General features: G+C 41.1%; 1 protein-coding gene across 1 annotated transcript in view; it reads left to right on the top strand.

Moving 5' to 3' along the window:
* The first annotated feature begins 10,876 nt into the window (after positions 1-10,876).
* Positions 10,877-22,090, top strand: part of RCL1 (RNA terminal phosphate cyclase like 1) — a 30,344-nt gene continuing 19,130 nt past the window's right edge. The window contains exons 1-5 of the mRNA XM_072359085.1: positions 10,877-11,117; positions 12,505-12,576; positions 13,239-13,414; positions 20,241-20,315; positions 21,598-21,722. Coding sequence (XP_072215186.1) covers positions 10,976-11,117; positions 12,505-12,576; positions 13,239-13,414; positions 20,241-20,315; positions 21,598-21,722 — 590 coding nt within the window. The 5' untranslated portion in view covers positions 10,877-10,975. The remainder of the gene's footprint in view (positions 11,118-12,504; positions 12,577-13,238; positions 13,415-20,240; positions 20,316-21,597; positions 21,723-22,090) is intronic.

Genomic DNA, 22,090 nt, shown 5'->3' on the forward strand with positions numbered 1-22,090 from the left:
ACTGTCACGTCTGCAGTAAGAACAAGCATTCCTGCTAAAGATTATGGAGATGTTGCTACTGGATCTCAACCACCATGAGCATGGGGAGCAGCAGTGAAAAGCAGTCTCACAGAAAGCAGAACCAGAGTCAAAACACGCATTAATGAAATCCAGCTTTCGTTTTTACAACCTTGTTTAATTGCAATGGTTGTAGAAGTCTTCTGAAATAGCAACAGAAAAACCTTCAGATGGGCATGTGGTATTTAGCAACAGTATAAACAAAGCCCAAAAAACTGTCTAATAGACAAGATGAATAGCCTTAATGTTTAAGTATGAAAACACTGGCTGAGCACTTAAAAGTATAAGCATCAAGTAAGCCCCATAACCAAACCTGTTATTACCTCTCTTTATTCTACAACTCAGCAGGACAGGAAGAGCGAAACATTCAAAGCTTTACGAGAGTTCCCTGGGAAACATTTTAGCCTGCCAAAGCAGTAGTTGTATTCACAGGCTGAAACACAGTTTGGCAATATAAATGTTAGAAGACATGCTACTTACTTTCAGTTAAGCGTTTCATATGAGCTTATGAAAGGCAGGCAGACAATTTTTTGACCATTTCTAATACAAATTTGTGGGAAAAGGGAAGCTAATGAATGAAATAAAGAGATGACAAACACTAGATTTGTCAGTGAGATCACTAAACTTTATCCCCAGAATCACTGTGTATTAACAAACAAACAAACAAACAAATAAATAATTGTCTATTTGTTAATGAAGGAGCCTGAGGGTCAACTTCCCTGCAGGCACTACTGGACAGTTCAAAGAACAAGCACAGAAGACAGCTTAAATAATCACAGTATCAAAAGCCATGTAAAAACGTGTCTAGATTTCAGAAAGCATAAGCAAAGAATGGATGGTGGTGGATTGAGAGCCACTTCACACACAAAGTCTATTTCTAGCATATAGTCTTTGCAGAACAATATGGGGGTAACTACATTATCAAATGTTCATAGTAAATTGAATTATTGTTCCCTTTTCACCTATCTTTGCCAGAGTACAGCCCTCATCCTAATGGCTTTATGCAGCACTTTTGGCATATTGAGAAATGCAAAAGTGAATAAATAACAGGAGGGTCTGTAGCAGTGGGATAGATAATTGGTTCACTAGTTCTTCAGTGCAGTCCTTTAGTAAAAAAACAAAACAAAGCAAAACAAAACAAAAAAAAAAAAAACACATGCATATGATTTTGTTCTGCATAATTTTAACATTCAGACCATGGCATTTGTTTATATTGATTCAGACTAAACTATTCGTATTTTAACACTGTAACCAATGCTTAATGAATACAGCCTCCATTGTATTCTGAATTGACCTTCTGCTTACAGATCAGATGCTTTATTCACAAGTGTGGTTTACACATTTAAGTCCACTCTATATGTCCTTGTGCCCTTAAGTTCTGATTACTGAAGTTTCCCATTTAACTATCACAAGGGAATCAGAATCTTGTTTTAAACAAGTCCTAACGTTCTTTCCAATAGTCATTCAGACTTTTCAGTAGCTTTTCGAACTTAAGTAATTTTTTAAAGAGACTTACTAAGACTTATATTGTAAAAAGAGCTTTAGTTATATCTTCTCCTTGGAGATCCATGTCCTTTTGAGTTTGCTGAAGAATTCCTTTAGCACTGTAATGAAACTATTTCCCAATGTTTCTTATGTGAGAAAGAAGTTACACAAGGGCTGTAACAAAAATAATGAATCCTATTTTAGCATGTTGGCCCACAATGTCAGAGGCAGATGTTGGTGGTATGGCAATAAAGGTTGAACATTCCCACCAATATTCTGTTACATTTTGCTACTGTGTGAAAAATGGCAGTGGAGGAGCAGTGAAACAGAAGTGTGTTACTGAATTCTTCCATGCCAAAAATAAAAATAAAGAATGCACCCATTGATATTCATCAACACTTAATGAACATTCCTGGAGACCAAACACTGTATGTGAGCATAGTGGGTGGGTGGATCATTTCAACAGTGGCAACAGCAACATTAAAGACAAGCCATGCTCCAGACTGCCATGAACAGCTGTCATGTCATTAAATGAACAGCATCTTGATCAGCTCACCCACATCAATCAGCAGATTAAAACCAGAGAACTATGTATGGGGCTGAATATTGGCTTGAATGTACTGGAAATGATAACAACAATGTTGGAGTATCACGAAGTCTGTGCTGAGAGGGTCCTGAGAATGCTCGCGTAGGAACAAAAAGAACACTATATGCAAGTTTTTCTGGATGAACTGAACTAATAAAAGGATGAAGGTAGCAGATTCCTGGATCACGTCATTTCTGGTGATGAGATGTGGAGTCATCGCTACAAGCCAGCGGTCATAGAGTAGTGACGTGTGAATTCCTCAGTGAATAAAATGTTCAAGACACAGACATCAGTGAGCAGTGACATACACTGCCTTTTGCGATACAAAAGGTATAATCTATTTGCATTTCTTAGTACACAGAAAAGCCATAAACTCCGACTGCTACACTGCAACTCTGAATAAGCTGAAAGCTCAAACTCCCATAATCAGGCCAGGGAAGAAGACACCTTTCTCTTGCAGTATGATAGTGCCAGACCTCATACCAGTTTGATGACCATGAAGCACATTCCCAATCTTGGTTATACCACAGCTGCTGTACAGTGGCATATAGAAGCATTACTTTTGGAGTGACCTACATAAAATACCATCCCCTTAATATTTTACTTAGTAAGAAAGATATAGAAATGGAAAAGGAATGAAATTACGTGAGTGTTGTATATCATTATACCCTGAAAAAGCAAGAAGAATCAGAGTTACGGTAATCCCATGTCTTCCATCACTTGCACATACACTGCATTCACCAAAACTATCACAGGTGACTCTTAACTACCTTCTTTTTGTATATGAATCCTTAGTGGATTCAGAAAATAAATAAATTAATAAATAAATAAAGAATTCTCACTTAAAGCCACCCTTCTTGCAGCCTGGACACAGGCTTGAACATGACATGCAGTAATACTTTCGGTCACTAGATGTCAATAAAACCACGTCTAAAGATACTGCTGCTCTATTTGGACGCCCAATTCTTTTCACCCTGGCAGTGCAAGTACTCATGTTGTAGCACCTTGTTTCCCAGCCTACATTGTTATATCTGAGCTGCATGTGCATCGTATGCTCTTCAGTCTGTTTAAAACAGATAACATTGTACACTACTTGATAAACTGTGGAAAAATTCAACTCCACAACGACTTACCTTGCAGTATTTTCATATCTTCTCTATACCTTCAAATGCATTATACATATCAATGAATCAATGCCATCTGCTCATGGTTTCAAAAAACGTGATCACTAATAATTTATCTTCCCAATCACTTTTAAATGAACTATTTTGAGCACATAAAATTGGATCATACTGGTCTCATGTCAGTTAACTCATGATCAAGGCTCTTCATACTTCACTAAGCTGAAAGGCTAACAAAGGCTAAGACTCTTTTCTTGTCCACATAACACACGCTCTTTAACCTTAGATGCCTGGCTGTGAATCCAACAACCAAATAGATGCATGCAATAAATTACCAGACATTAGCAAGTAGGTTGAAGGGCCTGGCATTAAAAAGGAGATCACTAAGGAAAATATCAGTTTTAAAAGAATCTACTTACATCTGTACTAAGAAAGGAACCAAGAACAGGGCAACTAAGTAAGGAACAAATCTTTATGAATTCAAGAAATGAAAAAATAAAGCTTTGCAAAGAAAAAAAAAAAAAAAGACAGGAAAGCAGATTTAAGATTAATTTCAGACTAAAAGATAATTTCAAAGTAGATTTTGAGTGTGACTTTTTTTTCCCAAGTGCTGAAGATACTCTGTAACAACCACCTGCACACATTGATTGCTGGTTTGGTTTTGTTTTGGGAAGAGGGGTGACTCAGATCTTGAAATTATTCCTAAATATTTGTTGTAGTCCAAATCAAGGAAACACACATTCCATTTATTTGTGTACCAGTGGCTCTCTTCCAAAGACTGATAATGGAATTTAAGAAGCATGCCTTCTTCAGCTATTTCCCAAGCTCTTTCAGAAACGGTTTATTTGACCTGCCCAGGCACTATGAAGTACCTCCATTCAGGTTAAGTTGAAATTTTTTAGATGAGTCATTCTCCATAAGATCTGGTGTTTACTTTTTTTGCCCTATCAGTTTTAGAATTGGACGCAAACTCATCTTTCTCAGAACGTAGGAATTCACAAGGTAAGATTCTACGTGGTACCCTACTTGTTCAACTGCAAGGCAGGGAATCAAAATTACAATAGAGTATTCTTTATCATCACACATTTGGCAGCCTCTAAATTTGAGTAGCTTCACATATGCACAGAATGAGGAAGCCTCTGCCTTCTTCACCTGGCTCCCTAAGGAAAGAGATCGACCATAGATTCCCTTAACCACACACTGCCTATCCATTAGGCAAAGTAAAGCAGTGATTTTCAAAGTAGGAACTCTTCAGCTTTTAAAATGCCTTGAAAATATTTGTTGAGAAAATATAGAAAAACAATGAAGAACTTTGTGATTAAATCTTTTCAGGGTTAATGGCTACATTTCTTCTGTAGAGGCTAAAAACAGAACACAGGTGTACCTGATGGGACCAGCTGCCTTAGTCAAATAGCTCACAAGAGAGGTGGTCTCACTATCTATTCGACCAAATGGGCTACTGGTTTAACCTGCTGCTGAGTTCATCGTATGAAAGCAAAAATATTACTCAAAAATTATAAAAAGGAATGGGATGAATGAGAATCAGAACAAACAAAAGGGAAGGATGAGATCCGCAGGCTGGATGAAGAGTACGATCATTATCTTCAGCAACTGCATTTGTCTGTCTGGATGTTTTAACTACATCCTCGGTAAAAGTTAAGCCAACAGGAAACAAGAACAGGAGAATTACACTTCTTGCATTTACCTTTAGGACATGGCTTCCCAGTAGGAAAAGATCATAATGAATATTAGATTGACTTGTTCGTGCTTCTTTCTCATTTCAGAGTAGATCAGTTCCATGACTGAATTTGCAATACAGTTGTAGAAATAGCTGTGATGGAAGATGGGGATAGTAAGAGGCCATGGCAGGCACACCTCAAACTAGCAGTGCCATGCTATATTGTGAAACATTGCCTGAATTTAAGTCTACATCAGAAAATGACAAAGCACACTAAACTTCAGAGAAGGCACTTGCAGCAAACTGTAAAACAACCCTTCAATTGCTTTGCTCTCAGTTCTTTTGACTCGAGTGTTGTTCCACAGAGGTTTATAACACTAAGTCCCACCCTTCTTCCTAAATCCATCAATCCATCTGTTTTCTTTCTTTAACTGGCAGGTCATGAGAAGCTTTGTCACAGAGCTGATCCAACAAAACACTAATTCATCAAGGCAACTTTCAGCCACCACAGCTCCCTGAACTGTGCTGCAGATACATCAAGCACAAGAAAGGGTATGTGACAGCCAGATTTCCAATAGCTGAACAGTATTATTCTACAACAGCCATTAGCTCACGTGGGAAAAAAAAATAAAAAAATAAGTGGTTCAGTAAGGATCCCAGATACCAGGAGTAATTTGTACACTTCAATCCCAACCTAAATATTATTACTAGAATTGCACCTAGTATTATTATTTAGACATAGACTTCTGAGCTATACAAATAGCTTACAGAGATTTTCTGCACTGCAAAGTGTACAATGTACATTCATACCTGTACTGATACAGACAAGTAGGACAAGCATTCTGGATACCATACATTAAATATCTTATGCATAATTGAGCTTTGCAGATAGAACAGGGACATGTTCACAAGTGCCAATTTACTGGTTTTCTTCTATCATTTCCTCATGCCACTGTCAAATACCTGAACTCTGTGGTAGTCCCCACTCCTCAAAGGCAGAATGTGCTGATGAAGTCAACAGTGCTGGGAGACCCATGTTCCTTTTTGTTTAGCAATCCTGCTTTGCAGCTCAGAAGGTTGTCTGAACAACTGAAGCAGTTTCTTTTCTAGCTATTTCCCTAGATGGCTGGACCTCCAGTTCTCACCACCACTGGCACTGGCTCCCTAACTCAGACCACAACAAAAACTTTTTTGGCAGAGAAAGTTTTCAACTTGTAACAATCTGAATATAAAAAAATAATTAGTGGCAAAGCCATACCTCAGATTCCTATCTTTATGCTATTGGGAATTTAATAAGAATGATATTTTTCCCAGATCTTTTAAAACTACAGTTAAGTAGTTTTTAGAAGGAATGTTTCATAAACTTATCGTAGACATGAGGAAAACCACGACAATTTAGTACTTCAGAATGGGAATTACACATATTCTCTGGGATTATCAACTTACATTTTGGTGAATTTGACTTATACATTAAACTTAAGTCCCCGGTAAATAATTTACACAGAGCATATCCTAGTTGAAAACAAACTGGTACGTCCTCCTTTGCATAGACAAATGTTTTCACACATCATTCTGGATTTCCTGCTGACCAGGATTTCCTTCCTTTTTCTTCCCAGGATTTCATTCTGTTAGTACATGAGGTCATATTCTAGGGTGTTTCTCCACAGACCACACAGCAATGCTATACATGACAGTACTCCAGGCAAACTTCACTGATACTTCTTTTTTTCTTCTTGTAAAACTCTCTAAAACTGTTACACTATTCCTCCCTTACATTATAGCAATTTAAAACAACTGACAGAAATTCCTACGTAAATTTTTCCCTGAATTCTCAAAAATTCATTTAATTTGCTTTACAACAAGAATAATTTACTATTTATTTCAAAAGTCAGCTACTGAACAGTGGGTTTTAACTTCCAGTGTCACACCAATCAAACTACAAAAGACTGAACTTAGAGTACCTGCAATGATCCTGTATATAAAACACACTATCTTATTTTCTTGTTTTTCAAATCTACTCCAAGATTGAAGTACTGTGTTAGGAGTTGTTTACTGTCAACCTTATCACTACTAACCTCCCTTTATAAGATTTGTATAAGAAAAAACAGCCTTTTCCTTCCTCTTACAGCTCCTTTCAAAGAAGCCGTGACTTATTTATGGAAAGTGATAACTAACACAAAAAATAAACAGTTTCTGTGCAGCATTGCTAGTTCTTCGCTGCCTATAGAGATGAATGAAGAATGGGAAAATATACTGTAGATAGTAAAACCACCAGCACTTCAAGGCACATTAAGGAATAAATATACATATATATATATATATATATATATATATATATATATCTGAGAAACATGATAATTACAAAAAAAAACAAAACAAAAAACAAAACAAACAGGCTATCATTTAGATAGTACAGATCTATTTGAAACAGATTTAATCTTTGCAAATAACAGTTGATTCTAAAATCCCTTGACCTGGACAGCAATATTTGTAAAGATTTAAAAAGAAAAAAGAGAGAATTTCAAAATGATGTACTGCAGTATTGCACTTTCCTAATGATGTCAGAACGGCTCAATTTTGAACCTACAGAAAGCCAAGAAGCTTGATTGAGCAATTGACTTTTTCCATGAGCCTCTTTGTTTTGTTTTTAACTAGCATTCCAGCATTGAACAATTTGCTTTAGCTACAGATTTTAAGGCTTTCAGAATGACTGTATTTTCAACACAGGAGGACTGACACATCCCTCCTACAAGGAGAGGCTGAATGAGCTTTGACTGTTCAACTTGGAGAAGGCTCAGTCGGAATCTCATTAATGTACATAAATACCTGAAGGGAGGGTGCAAAACGGATGCAGTCAGGCTCTTTTCAGTAGTGCCCAGCCTCAGTACAAGAGGCAACAGGCAAAAACTGGAACACAGGAGGCTCCACTGGAACATCAAGAAGCACTTCTTTACTGTGCAGGTGACTGAGTTCTCCTCCAGGAAGATCTTCAGAAGTCACCTGGACACGGTCCTGGGCATCATGCTCTAGAGTCCCTGCTTGTGCAGGGATTGGACCAGATAGACCCAGAGGTCCTTTCCAACCTCATCCATACTGTGAAAGTATGAAAAATAAATACAAATGTATTATAAAAAACAAACAAGCAAAAAAAAAACACATTTGTAGGCTTAAAAGTAGAATAAGACACAGAGCTGAATGTTAAAATATGGGAGTTATATTATATTGTATATTACAATAATATATATTACATTTATATATAACTTATTGTATATTATATTTATTTTTGTATGTATATATATAGTTTAAAATTATCACAGTGCGTTCAGTGTGTTCATGCAGAAACAAATCTATGATTTGGGATACGAGCTTACTGCAAGATTCAGTAATAATCCAAGTCTAACCATATAAAATTGTCCATTTCACAACATGAAACTCAGCAGGTAGATTACTGCAACGTAATTTCCATTTTCTTCTGTGTTAACCCAAGTAGGCAGCCAGACACCACACACTCGCTTACTTACTCCCTTTGCCTGGTGAAAGGAAAAAGAGAATCAGGAAGATAAAAGTGAGAAAATTTGTGGCTTGAGATAAAGAGAATTTTATAGATAAAGTAAAAGCCAGACATGCAAGCAAAGCAAAACAAGGAATTAATTCACCAGTTCCCATTGGCACGTAGATGTTCAGACACATTCCAGGAGTGCAGGGCTTCATCACATCTAACAGCTTTTGGAAAGAGAAAAACCACAACTCTGAAAGTCCCTCCTTTCTCCCTCTCCCCAATTTCTACTGCTGAGGATGATGCTACACAGTATGAAATGCCTCTTTGGTCAACTGGGGTCAGCTGCGCTGGCTGTGTCACCTCCCATCCCATCATGCACCCCCATAAATAACATAAATAGCATAAATAACAGAAAATACTCTGACTCTGTGCAATTGCTGCTCAGTAATATCCAGAACATCACCGCATTATCAACAATGTTCTGGTCATAAATCCAAAATACAGCACTACATGAGCTATTCTATCCAAGCCAAAAACAGAATAGCTACCACCAAAACCAAATTTATTTTTTGAGGACTGTAAGTAGCCAAATTGCGATAGATTGTTATAAGTAGCCTGCAGGTCAGTTTATCTAAATAACAAATGACCCTTACTCACACCGATAAAAAAAAAGCTGAGTTATTACCAAGCATCTATTTCTTGCAAAGTGTCCCAAACGTGGCAAAAAAAAAAAAAAAAAAAAAAAAAAAAAGGTAAATAAATGCTTCTCCCTCTGGAAAGCAGCTCATTCAGAAGATATTGAAGTGTTATTGGTTTGTATGAAAAACATTCAGATCTTTTCCGTTTGTAGTCATATTTACTCATGGCACATGGTCCATCACTGGAAGGACATCCAGAATAAAACAGGATTTCATTTTTCATTTTTCTCTAGACCCCTAGGGTCTCTGCACTCACAAAGCTGCTTCAGTTTAGATCAGGGCTACTTCATCTTAACTCACCCAAATATGCAGGTAGTGATACTGACTTTAAACTCTGCTTCTGCCATCTTTCTAAGTGTATCTTTTGAGCTGCTGTATACTCCTAGAGGGTGTTCAAGGCACGGACAAAAACTGGAACACATCCATTGAGTAGAGAAATCTGTTAATATTTTCTCTAGGAGAAGGTCTACACTGAGAACACACAAGAAGATCAGAAACAGCATTACTTCCTACAGCCCATGTTTCTCACTGAGGGGTCATATGTTTGTCAACAGGCACTAATGGTCCTCAGCATCTCCACCAGCAGGCTCCCACTCACTTGGCTCCCATTAAGCTCAGGTCCTGAGGGCTTTTGTTCCTCACCTCAGCTACACTGCAGGTTTAAATACTTCCAGATGTGCTTCCTGAGGGGATATCAGTCCTGTCCCATCTCCTGGATGGGCCCCCTCAGACAGGTACAGGTCTATCTATAGCCCCATCCACTGCTCTTCATAACTGGATCTGCTAGATGGATCCCAGGTCTAACAGATTGCTGCCAATACACCCCGCACCTGTTCTGTGCTCTGGTCAGCGAGGGCACGGCCTGCCTGTGCAGCACTCACCCACAGCTCCTGGGAGCCCCCAGCTGCTCCCTGCTAACAATCTGACTTTGCCCACAGCAAAGCACAAACTGTATTAACCAGGGATGAGAGCTAACATGGGTTTTGGCACATGAGGAGACAAAAAGCAGAACGTATTTGCAGAAAACATCCCCTGCTGTGGGCCCCCTCCAGCACAGGATATGAGATCACTCTCGTGTGTTTTTAGCTCCCTGCCTCAACACAAGAAACTTCTTCCTCCATAGACATGAACCTATCCCAGCAATTAGCCCTGTTACCCATGCTGTAATCCACGCCTTCTCTCAAACACAGCCTGAAAGCTTTGCTCAGCCTCCTGTTTGAGACCAGTTGGTCTCAGCCAGTGTAGTTACGAGAAGGTCAGGAATCTCAAGTGGCTCTTTCATTAATTCTCCTTACGACAGTCAGCAATAAGCTACATAACAATAAGTAAATAAATGAATAAACTGAATGAACACGTTGCCAGAATCTAATTCGTTCTTATCTGAGAAGCGCATCCCAATCCCCAAGCCACGCTCCACTCCAGGATTCAGTTCTTCATGTGTCAGATAACGGGGATTCAGGCACCCCGCAGAAGCTGAGGTTACAGACACAAAGCACCGCGTACCAGCGCGGCTGACAAGCCCCGTCAAGCCAGAAGCAGACAAACACCAGCCCGCAATAAAACACACGCACGACGAATAGAAAGGAGTAACAATTACCGGCTCTCGTCTCCAGGCACGGCCCCGCAGGCAGGACGGCACCTCATCCGCTCGGCAGCACCGCGCGGTCACTCACCCCAGCGGCGAGGCGGAGCATCGCGGGGCGGGTCCGGGGTTCCCCCGGCATCTCCCCTTCCTCGCTCCCACCTCCGCCCCGCCCCGCCCCGCCCCCTGCCCTTTGCCCCCCCGCTGTCCCAGCGCTTCCTGTTCCCAACCACGTGGGCGCGCTGGGCGCCGTGGGGCAGCGCGGTGGCATGGCGGGTGGCGGCGGCGCGCAGTGCCTCAGCTTCTCGGGGTGCAACTTCCTTCGGCAGCGGCTGGTGCTGTCCACGCTCAGCGGGAGGCCGCTGAAAATCCGCAAGATCCGCGCCAAAGAGGAGGACCCCGGTCTCCGCGGTGAGCGAGGCGCCGGCGGAGTCCCGAAGGGTGCGGGTGGGGAGAGTGGCCGGAGCCGGGCGCTGTCACGGAGGGCGGCCCCCACCCGCAGCTCGGGATCCGGGTGGCGAGGACGGGATGTCGGCCGCGGGATGTGCCCGCTCCGTGCCCGAGCGGGGTCACATGGGGGCCCGGGGAAGGATCCCTGTCTTGGGAGCCCGCAGCCTTGTGGGGACCCGCAGCGGGCAGCCCTTTGCTCCCGTGCGGAGCCTTGTCCCAGAACGGGTACTGGCTGATGAGGGAGGCGGTGCGCGGGTACGCGATGGGGCGCGGAACGGCTTCGGTGTGGGTTGCATTTGGGTTTGCGTTCAGTTGTGGGCGTTCCTCGTTGGTAGGTGTGTCAGCGTTTGTTGTTGGTAATCCAACGTGCAGTTCGCTCGGCTTGTTGTGACCGGAGTGTTTGCAGTGTAAGCCTTCCGCGCTCCGAGAGCCGAATGTGCTCACGAGGATATGCTGCTTGTCCGGAAAAGGTCCCGTTGCTGCTGTGTGAACTTTCCCTCCGTGGAAACGGAGAGCAGAACCAGCACGGTGGGGCTGAGCTACCAGCAAGTGCTGAGTAGATACTGACACGCTGCAATTTCTGCAGATTGCTCTTGCCTTTGCTTACTGTATCCAAACAGCTTGCACAGAGAGAAAACAGAACATTCCTTGGAAAGCAGCAGAGTGATCAGGAAGTCCTGCCACCCTCTGACCATTGGGCTTGTGCACTTGGCCCTTGAAACTGACAGGGTTCTGAACTCTGCATAAATTCAAGTTCTCCTTCATGTTAAGCCTATGCCAGCCTTGGAATCTTGGAATACTTCAATGCAAGCACTTACTTAAAAAATGCTTGTTCTTTCCTATGTCCGTCAGCAGGAACCAAACAAACAGGAGAAACCAGCTCGCACCTCACAAACTTCTGTAATAAGGACTGTAGGCAAAAAGAGAAGTGATGGGAAGACCTATATTTTTGTAGTCTTAGCAGTGCCGTTGATGGTTTTGAAAATGGAAAACTGTCGTGTCTCCAGGTAGCTCATGGTGCCCATGCTTCAGTAGCACTTCACATCTGAACAACAGTTCTAAACTATGATGCTACAGACAGTAGTGGGAAGCTATCGTTAGCTTGTTGTAATTTGGGTTTTACGTGGGGTTCTGTTGGCTAGAATTTGTATGTACGTGCAAACATAATCGTTAGCAAAATATAACTTGTCAACAGCTTTATCCTGGGCTTAGGTGATCAGACGGACCAGTTTCTGTCATTTGCTCTCCCCTTGCTCTATGCAAAGGAAAATGTTTCGTATGCTGAAGCTTCTTGCTGTTTTCAGGAGTAAATTTAAGTATCAGGTTATTTCTTTGTTCTACTCTGTAGACTTTGAAGCATGTTTTATTCGCCTTCTTGACAAAGTGACAAATGGATCTAGGATCGAGATAAACCAAACAGGTGAGATCTGTTTTCTCTTCTTCCTCTGTTGCAGTATTCCAGGTTCATTCACTTGAAGTAAAAATTGCAGCTTGGGAGGTAGGCGTTTAGGAAGGTCCTAGGAAAGGACTACATGAAAGATCATGCACCTCCAGAGCAAAGTGCATTGCTCAAGCCTGAAAAGTAATATTTTGTTTAATGTGTAGGCTCTCCTAGCAGAGGAAGGTCACTGAACCAGGCGAGGTTTGTACTTGCCAAGTCATGTTCCAAGAGGAGTTATAGTTACTTTGAGCAAGAAGCATCCCATGTTGGAATCTCAGCTGATTCTATTACATGTAGATTTTAAGGACTGGTTTGTCAGTAAAGTAAAAGATATGCCACTGGTTATACTGAGAAAGGTTTTCAACAAAGCGTAATTTCATTCTGGCTTATGTAAAAGATGGTGGTTGCTTGTTTCAGCATTTGGGGAATAGCTTAGTGTTTCTTAATTTTAGAGGAAAGCAGGAAGGAGGACAAACGATGTGCAAGACAGACAGTCATTTGCCTTGCTCCACTTACTGTGGTCATTGAAGCAATGTGGTAGTGCTGCCCATCTATAAAATCTGCTGTCCCTGGTTGCAAAATATCTTTATCCTGCAGTAATGCTTTGATTTTCTTTTTTTCCTCACTGACTTCTTTCTCAGGTACTACCTTGTATTATCAGCCTGGTCTTTTATATGGGGGCTCACTGGAACATGACTGCAGCCCTAGCCGCAGTATTGGCTACTACTTGGAAAGTCTACTTTGTTTGGCACCTTTCATGAAACATCCACTGAAGATTGTCCTGAGGGGAGTAACAAATGATCAAGTAGATCCTTCGGTAAGTAATAGAATGTAAGTACTGAAGGAGAATTCTTTCTTTCTAAATAAAGATTAGGGAAAAGTCTATAAACTATACCATGTTTTTTGTAATCTTTCACATTATGTAGTATTACTGCATCTGCAGTAATAATAAGCTGTCTAGATACAACAAGCATCTACTGAACTGTTCCATTTTGCCCACCAAATTACATTTGTTATTCCACCCTGTGTCTTTCTATTCTGTACTGCTTCTGTTTTGTCATCTGAAAACTCTCTAAATGTCATGAGAGGCCCTTCCACTAATTCACTTCTCCCACATTTAGGACTGTTTCTGCCCCATTACATAGTCACGTGCTATAAAAAGAAGAAACTGGCTATGACAAAGAAGGAATCTTTGATTCTTTTAGAATCATAGAATGGCTTAGATTAGAAGGGATCTTAAAGATTATCTGATTCTAATCCCCCTGCCACGGGCAGGGTTTCCACCTACAGCTGCATCCAGCCTAGTCTTGAAAACCTCCAGAGAAGGAACATCCACAGCCTCTCTGGAAAGCCTCTTCAGTGCCTCATCACCCTCCTAAGTAAAACATTTCTTCCTAACATCTAACCTAAATCTACACTCTTGCAGTTAAAGCAATTCCACATTGTCCTATTGCTATCAGACTGTGTAAAACGTTTGTCTACCTCTTTCTTATAAAGGTCCCTTTAAGCACTGGAAGGCTGCAGTGAGGTCTCCCTGCAGCCTTCTCTACTCCAGGCTGAACAAACCCAACTTCTTCAGCCTTTCTTCATAGCTCCAGCCCTCTGATCATCTTCATGCAACTCCTTTGGACCCTCTCCTCATCCCTCCTATACTGGGGGCCCCAGGCTTGGACACAGGACTCCAGGTGGGGCCTCACCAGTGCAGCACAGAGGAGCAGGATCATCTCCCACTCTCTGCTTGGCCAGCCCTCTCTTGATGAAGCCCAGGGTGTTATTGGTCTGCTGAGCTGCAAGTACATGCAGCCGGTGCATGTCCAGCTTTTTGTCCGCCAGGACCCCCAAATCCTCTGCAGAGCTGCTCTCAATGAGTTCTTCTCCCAGTCTGTACTCATGTCTGGGATTGCCTCAACTCAAGTGCAACATTTTGCACTTGGCCTTGTTAAAGCTCAGTAGATTCTCATGTGCCCACTTTTCAAGCACGTGTAGACCCCTCTGGATGGCATCCCTCCCTTCTGTCATGTCAGCTGCAACACTCAGGTTTGTGTTGTCTGCAGACTTGCTGAGAATGCACTTAATCTCACTGTCTGTGTCATTGATAAAGATGTTATAGAGTGCTGGTCCCAAGACAGACCATGGAGGACATCACTTCTGAACAGGTTCTACCTGAATGTAGAGCTATTGATAACAATCCTCTGGCTATGACATCCAACCAATTCTTTATTCACTAGTAGTCCAGACTTCAAATCCACCTCTCTCCAATTTAGAGATAAGGATGTGGTGTGGGTCCGTGTCAGAGGTCCAGATAGATGGCATCACTTGCCTTTCCGTGGTTCATCAATGTTACTACTCCATTTAGAGAACCACCAGTGATTAGTGTTAGGTTGACTGCATCTGTTTCACTGTAGTGAAGAGATTTCCTTTCCTGAAAAAGTCAGAGAGGAAGAGCAATCCAATCAGAATGTTGATTTCAATTAGGTTTGGATGCTCATCTAAGTAGCTGGGTCCCGATTCTGGTAATTAACACTTTTTAGGCCCCAGACACACTGGCCAGCAAAGGTTAAACAATCTTACTTGAAAGGGGTGTCAAAACCAGAGCCAGTTAGTTTGTGCTTGAAAGGGGCTTACACCTGCCTATGGTCAGGCACAGAATGATGTTGGTAAATTGCATTGGTTCACAGTGCGCAGCAAGTGTAAAAATGCAGAGTTGTGTGCTAATGCATCGTATCTTACATTTGGCATGTTGCAGAGCAAAACTAGTTACTGTGACTCAGCTGATGAATAGCAGTAACTTGCTCAATGGTGATAACTTGATCATGGTTCCTAAGACTGATTTAAATCTGGCTTATGTCTGTTTAAATTACCTGAATAAATTTCAAACTGGGTTCACATTTGTCCTGGTTTCAGCTAGTTAATTGTCTTTGTTGTGGCTAGTATGGTGCTGTATTTTGGGTGCTGGAGAAAAATAGCATTCATAACTCATCAGTGTGTTAGCTGTTGCAGAGCAGTGCTTACACAGAGCCAAGGACTCTTCTGCTTCTTCTGCTGCTCAGCCAGTGAGGAGGCAGGCAATGTACAAAACGTTGGGAGGGAACACATCCCAGACAGCTGGAACAAATTGACCATTCTATGGGTATTCTATGCCATAAGATGAGAAATAAAACACGGGGGAATTGGGCATTGGCTGGCAGGTGGTGAGCAGTTGTGTTATATATCGCTTATTTTACATATTCTTTTATTATTTTTCCTTCCTTGTCTGTCCTATTAAACTCTGTCTCAGAGCAGTGAAGCACTGGAACATGCTGCCCAGAGAGATGGTGGATGCTCCATCCCTGGAGACATTCAGGGTCAGGCTGGATGGGATGCTGAGCAACCTGATTTAGCTATAGATGTCCCTGTTCATTGCAAGGGGTGTGGACTAGTTTACCATTAAAGGCCCCAGCTTAAATGATTCTGTGATTCTGTGCTCCAACTCACGAGATTTACTTTTTTTTCCTGATTTTCTTCCTCATCCCACTGAAGGAAAATGAGTAAATGGCTTTGTGGTGCTGCTTGCTGGGTAAAACAACACCAGCGTAAAGTGTTTTTGCAGTATATTTTGTACCTCACACATCTTTGTAGGTTGCTGAAACTAAACACACAATTTTAAGTGGTATCTTAAATGATTTTGGTGCTTAAGTAACTGGATGTTTTATATTAATTCGGGCTTTTTATTGTTCAGTAGGTAGAAGGTGCTTAGCAACTGGGTGAGAATGTTCTTGTGCTTTCCTGAAAAGATGCTCAGAATGGTCTATCCATCTGCACTCTTTCTGCCTGTCCAAGAGGAAGAAAGAAGGGAAAACTAGTATAAATATCTCGTGATTAGTTTAAAATGAACAAAGCATTTTTGCTGTTATTCTTCTTGCAAGTGCCTCTCTAGTTCAAGTTCATAGATAGAAAAGGCAAGACACCTGCTCAGCTGTGTTGGAGGTTATGTTGTCTACTCAGTTGGATTCTGAAGTTTAGCTTAGTTTGTAAAAAGGACACGGTATCTTGTTAACATGTGTCTATATTTTGGAGTTAGGTTAACTCTGTAAGAAGTATCCTTACGTGAGTGTGTTCCACATCTGTCATCTGCAGGTGAATGTACAAATTCACATCTGCGTGTATCTCCTGTTGCAGGGAGTGGAAGTGGTCAAGGCAAGAGGAAAGGTATTTCTGAAGAATCGTTTGTGGAAGGAAAGCTTTCAGCTGAGTTCATTGAGTCATGGATCAGGCTGGTTGTTGGGGTATAAATATAGATTTGTTTGTTTACGTACACTAATAGGCCACCCATGACATGCAATGAAAAGCTCTTTGGCAACTGGCGTCTGTAGTGATAACTGTACAAACAGTAATCAGAAGGATACTGTGGCTTCTGGAATACAGGATAATGTGCACTTGTGTGGGTTGGGCAGCGGCAGCATTAGTGTGATACATCCAAAATGGGTGAGAGGGATAATGCTTTGTTCACACTTGTAAGGAAGAGATCTCCTCGTGGCTTCAGAATACTGGCTTGAACCGTTTACTGGCAACTTGTGTTTAAATTATGTTTTCTTCTGTGACCACAGGTGAGATTTGAGCCTGAATAGCTTGTGGGACCAATTGTATGGGGCTGACATACATAGCTGATGTAGTTTCAATTTTCTCTTTATAACAGTACAGGGAGGGCTGGGGAGATGTCTTTGTAAAGCCCATTTTTGAAAGGAGTGGAAGCAACACGCAACTCATCGCTCCTGTATTTCCCTTCTCTAGTGTTGTTACTCTGACAGACAGACAGTGCTGCAGTTGTTTTTTCTGTAACTATTCTTAATGGTCGAGTTTACAAACATTATGACCTGGAACTTTCCACAGAAATAACTTTTCTGATGGCTTGAGACTAGCAAGTAAAGGTTGGGGTTGGGCTTGGGAACATCAGTGTTAATCAGAATGCAGTGGTTGTCTGTAACTCCAGGAAAGCATAAGTTTTTCCTACTAACCCCTCTCATCTTTTTTGTTGTGTTTTGTTTGTTTGTTTTGTTGTTTTTTATTAATTTTCTGAACTTTGGTGCATGTGCACACAATATACGTCCAGTCACCTAAAGCAATGTGTGTATGGCAGGGGAAAATGCTGTTCTGTGCAGAGCTAATAACTACATAGGAAGGGAACAAGCACGTACCAATGGGTCTCTGTTTTTAGCACCTTTTGCTAGCTATGGGATTCTGCCCATCAATGGAAGTTTTTTAAAGACTTTTTTTCTTTTAGTTACTGTTGACTTCTTTGAAGGAGAAGGTTCACAAACAAGTGAAAAGTAATTTGGACACAGAAACTTGTTGGCGTTTGTGGTGTGGTATGCCCTGAGTTGTATGATGCTTTTCTTGTGGTACACATTGGTATTATGTTGTTTGCTCTTGAGGTGGAATAACATCCTTCCAAGGGGAATAGAAAGATAGTTTTGTGATTGAGTTATAGGGAAGATCCCAGGAAAACAGGGGTTTGAGTCTAAGTTCTGCTACTGTCTTCACTTACAGTGAAGTAATTACCACTCCTGCATGAATTCACCCTCTTCTTAATCAGAATAGCCTTGTCAGCAGTTTACAGGCTGGTTCAGCCTGGTTCTGTGAGTAGCAGGGCAGAGGGATCCACAGATCTGTGCCTCTGCAAAGGGGAAATGGGACCCTGAATAATTAAAAACAGTGGCAAAGATCTGAGGAGAAACAAATTTAATTTACTAAATATGGCATTGGAATGCAAGATAACACGCTATAGTACAATATATTTAGAAGTGGGGCTAATAAATCACATACAATGGGAGAGTGTGCGAACAGGCTGAAAGCCTTACACTAATAGCATGCAGCCGGGACAAGCAGCAGCAAGAGAGCCTGACTATTGAAAAGAGGGACATTAGGTGACCTATTGAGGCCTTCTGTGTGTTCCCCCTGAGCAGGAATGATTACAGAACAGAGAACAGTCTTATGGGGAATGTAGTTCTTCTCTTCCATACAGATGCCTGGAACTGGAGCATTAACTCTAACTCCTACGTGATGCACTACGTGATGTTATGATGTGGAATACCAATAACCAAAAGTCATAATACGATGACAACATTTTCCATCATTCACATATTGCCAGTTACCTTCTCTGCTCAGACTGTAAATCTGGAACAGAGACAGTCTGTTACTGTGTATCTGTACTTAATAGGTGCCATGTCTGGACTTCTCTGCAACTAAACACTATGAACAAGTCTCAAAACTTTAGGAAGCAATCAAACCAGATTCAGGATTGAACCAGCTTCCAGCATTGCCTTAACAGTCTTTTTGGAGGCAGTCTTTAATCCAAAGAATTGCAGAAGTGGATATGGAGGAGAAGAAGGGAGTTCCCATCTTATACAGTGAAGCTTTTCTTTTTTCAATGATAAGTGCATTTTCAGAAGAAAAAGGGAGAAGTGTTTTTTAACCTTACTCAAACCAGATTGATATGTTGAATTTCCATCACCTGTGCCAGTGGTATTTACATGTGTCCATATGCATGCTATTAGAGGATTTTGCTTCAGAAGTCAAATCAGTGGGATTAGTAAACACTGTTGAGGGGCAGAAGTAAGGTAGTAAAGGACTTTACCGTGTGCTTCTTAAGTACATAAATCTCTGATTTACAGATTTTTATGAAGACATTAAAATACTGATCCTACTTGATACCATTGAATGCAAACCAAAATCTCTTTCAAGTATGGTGGCCAGCAAAATTTGGAGAATTAGAACTGTAGCAACTCAGGTGGCTCTAGCAGGTTGTTTTCAGTACTTTCACTGAGATTTGCACTGTCTGCAAAGGAAGAGACTTGAAACTCAAGGGTCATGGATTCTGGCTGAAACCATGGAAATGGTTGCTTTATTTCTGCATGCTCACAGTACTGTCTACTGTGCACCTGTTTCTTTCTCCACCTGAATTCTAGTTCCTCTTTGGCCATGCTGCCCTGGTCCCATCTCTCCCAAGTTGTTTGTCTTGTATGATTCCCTGCTGCTCTGCTTAAATCAGTTTCAGTGGAAGAAAGACATCGTACAGCCACTGTGGTCTTAGTTTAGCAAAACAGAAAGAGCAAGGAAAATTTAGCTGAGACCTAGATCTAGTAAGTGGCTACAAGGGAAGTGAATGATTTTTCATTTGCTTTGGACTGTTCTAGTTACCTACAAGCTTCTCTTTCCCAGAAACAGATGAGACATTCTTGGCAAAAGAGTAAGATCCCTCCTTGCCAGTTCAAGGGGCTGCTCTAAAATGTGCTCTTGCAATCATCTTACATTTTAGTTGTCTGATTTTTTTCATAATGACATAATAATTTATTTGTTTTTTTGTTTGTTTGTAACTGCTTTCAGAGAAACAGTTGAGCCGTTTTAGCTGAACCATAACAGAAGTCAGACTAAGGAAGAAATCCAGAATAAGAAATTCCATCTTTGTAGTTTGCTGTAGTAAATTTTGTGAGCAGTGAGATCTTGTGATAATAGAGTAGATGAAGCTCTCTGCCTTCTTATGTCTGCCCTTAGAGCGCCTACTGCAGAAAAGTTTCATCCTTGTTAGGCGTCTCATGTGACTTTTAAATTACTTACTTATGTAACTTTCAATAAAGGGTCTGCTATTAAAACTGTGTGTTCTGTAGGTTGATGTCCTTAAGGCAACAGCTCTTCCACTGCTGAAAAAATTTGGAATTGATGGTGAAAGTCTGGAAATCAAGGTAAGAGAGCATGTTTCTTTCTTTCTAAACACACATGAGAACAATGCTTTCAGCTACTTCACAGGACTATATGCTAACTTCCATTTTCTGTCACTAGCTGATATCTGATCCTATCTAAGTAATATATAGTATTATTTAATTGTGTTTGTCTTGTCCATGGCATGTCTCAGACAGCATAGTACCCATACAGTGGTTGAAGGTCTGCAGTAGAATAGAGATGCAAAGGCTATATACATAGAGGTGATGACAAATGCAAGTGACCTTTCTGAATATTGGGGATGTTTGCAAATTAAGAAACCTTTCTGCTTTCTTGTTCCTCTTCACTTAATGTAATTTCTTCTTTACTACTGTTCTTCTTGCCCTGTGCTTAGGTCTAGAAAGTAATAATTCAATCTTTTGTCTCCTTTACCAGCAGAGGTACTGGGTCTGTATTTGGTTAAGATTAACTTCCCAGCTGAAATATATTGTATAGTAAATAAACTTTTCTCTAAAGACTACTTTTCACAGACATAATTAATTTGTATGTAGAATAGGCTCAAGAATGGAAAGTATAGTGTTCCTAACTATGAAAGACTTACTTAGAATGTATGGAGGCCTAGAATCCACCCTTAATCTCTGCTTGCTCCTCTGTGACTTCACAGTTTCTTCCCTCATCCTGCCAGTGGGCCACGATCTGTAGCAACATCGCTGACATCATCATGCTCTGCTTTGGTAGTTCTACAGCAGTCCTGGTCTCCAGTTCCCCACTGTCATGCCTATCTATTCTCTGTCCCTATGGGTGTTCCTGGTGCACAGGGTTGGGACTGCCACCTGGCCTGCCCTGCTTCCTGGGTGGAATGGTGGGATCAGCTTAGGCCAGCAAGGCCTTCAAAAATGGAAGGAATTTATTCATTTTGATTGACACGTAAGCATGTTAAGCATCAAAAAGATAACACTTTCTTCAGCAGTGAGATACAAATCCAATGGTAGTGAACTAGTGTTTCCTTCCTGGTAAATATTGTAGGGCTTGGGGTTTGTTTTACCTGATTGCCTTTTTTTTTGGTGGTGGTATTTTTTCCCCCCCTTGGGAATCCATGCCTACTATATTTGAACTGAGAGAAACAAGTAGGGGGAGGGGAAACAAGGTAAAGTAAACCACTTATTGCTTATAGGTTTGGTGGAAAAAAAATCTGTTTCTGCCTTTAGGATGTCTTTTTCTCACTTTTTATGTGAAATTACATCTATCATGTCTGATCACATATACATTCTTTGTGCTCCTTGCAACCTGTTTTCTTATTTTCAGATCAACCGGAGAGGAATGCCACCAAAAGGAGGTGGAGAGATATTATTTGCTTGTCCAGTGAGAAAAGCCTTGCAGCCTATTCACTTCACTGACCCAGGCAAAATCAAGCGCATTAGAGGAACTGCGTATCCTTCCCTTACATTCTTTTTAAAATTAGTTTGCTTTTAAGGTAAAAAGTAAGTCTCCTAACTTACTCCTAACAACTACATTTCTTTGTTGCAGAGTATACATGCAGATAACACAGGGCCACTTTTCACAGAGTGAGAACACAGATTCCACTTTTTTTTTCCACAGCTTTACTGTGTGCATGAGCTGTAGAATATGAAAGGTACGGCACAGTGTGCTTGTGGTGGCTGTTTTCATGGTTTTCCATAAAGAAAGTCATTTTATTTTGTCCTCTCCAGCTCTGTAATAAGTAATTCTGTCCTCTGTTTCTATATGAAAGGGGGAGCAGTGGCTTTAGTGGCATCTTTCTAGCTTGACGTAAAACACA

Source organism: Excalfactoria chinensis, chromosome Z (assembly GCF_039878825.1).
Source record: "Excalfactoria chinensis isolate bCotChi1 chromosome Z, bCotChi1.hap2, whole genome shotgun sequence".
NCBI lineage: Eukaryota > Metazoa > Chordata > Aves > Galliformes > Phasianidae > Excalfactoria > Excalfactoria chinensis.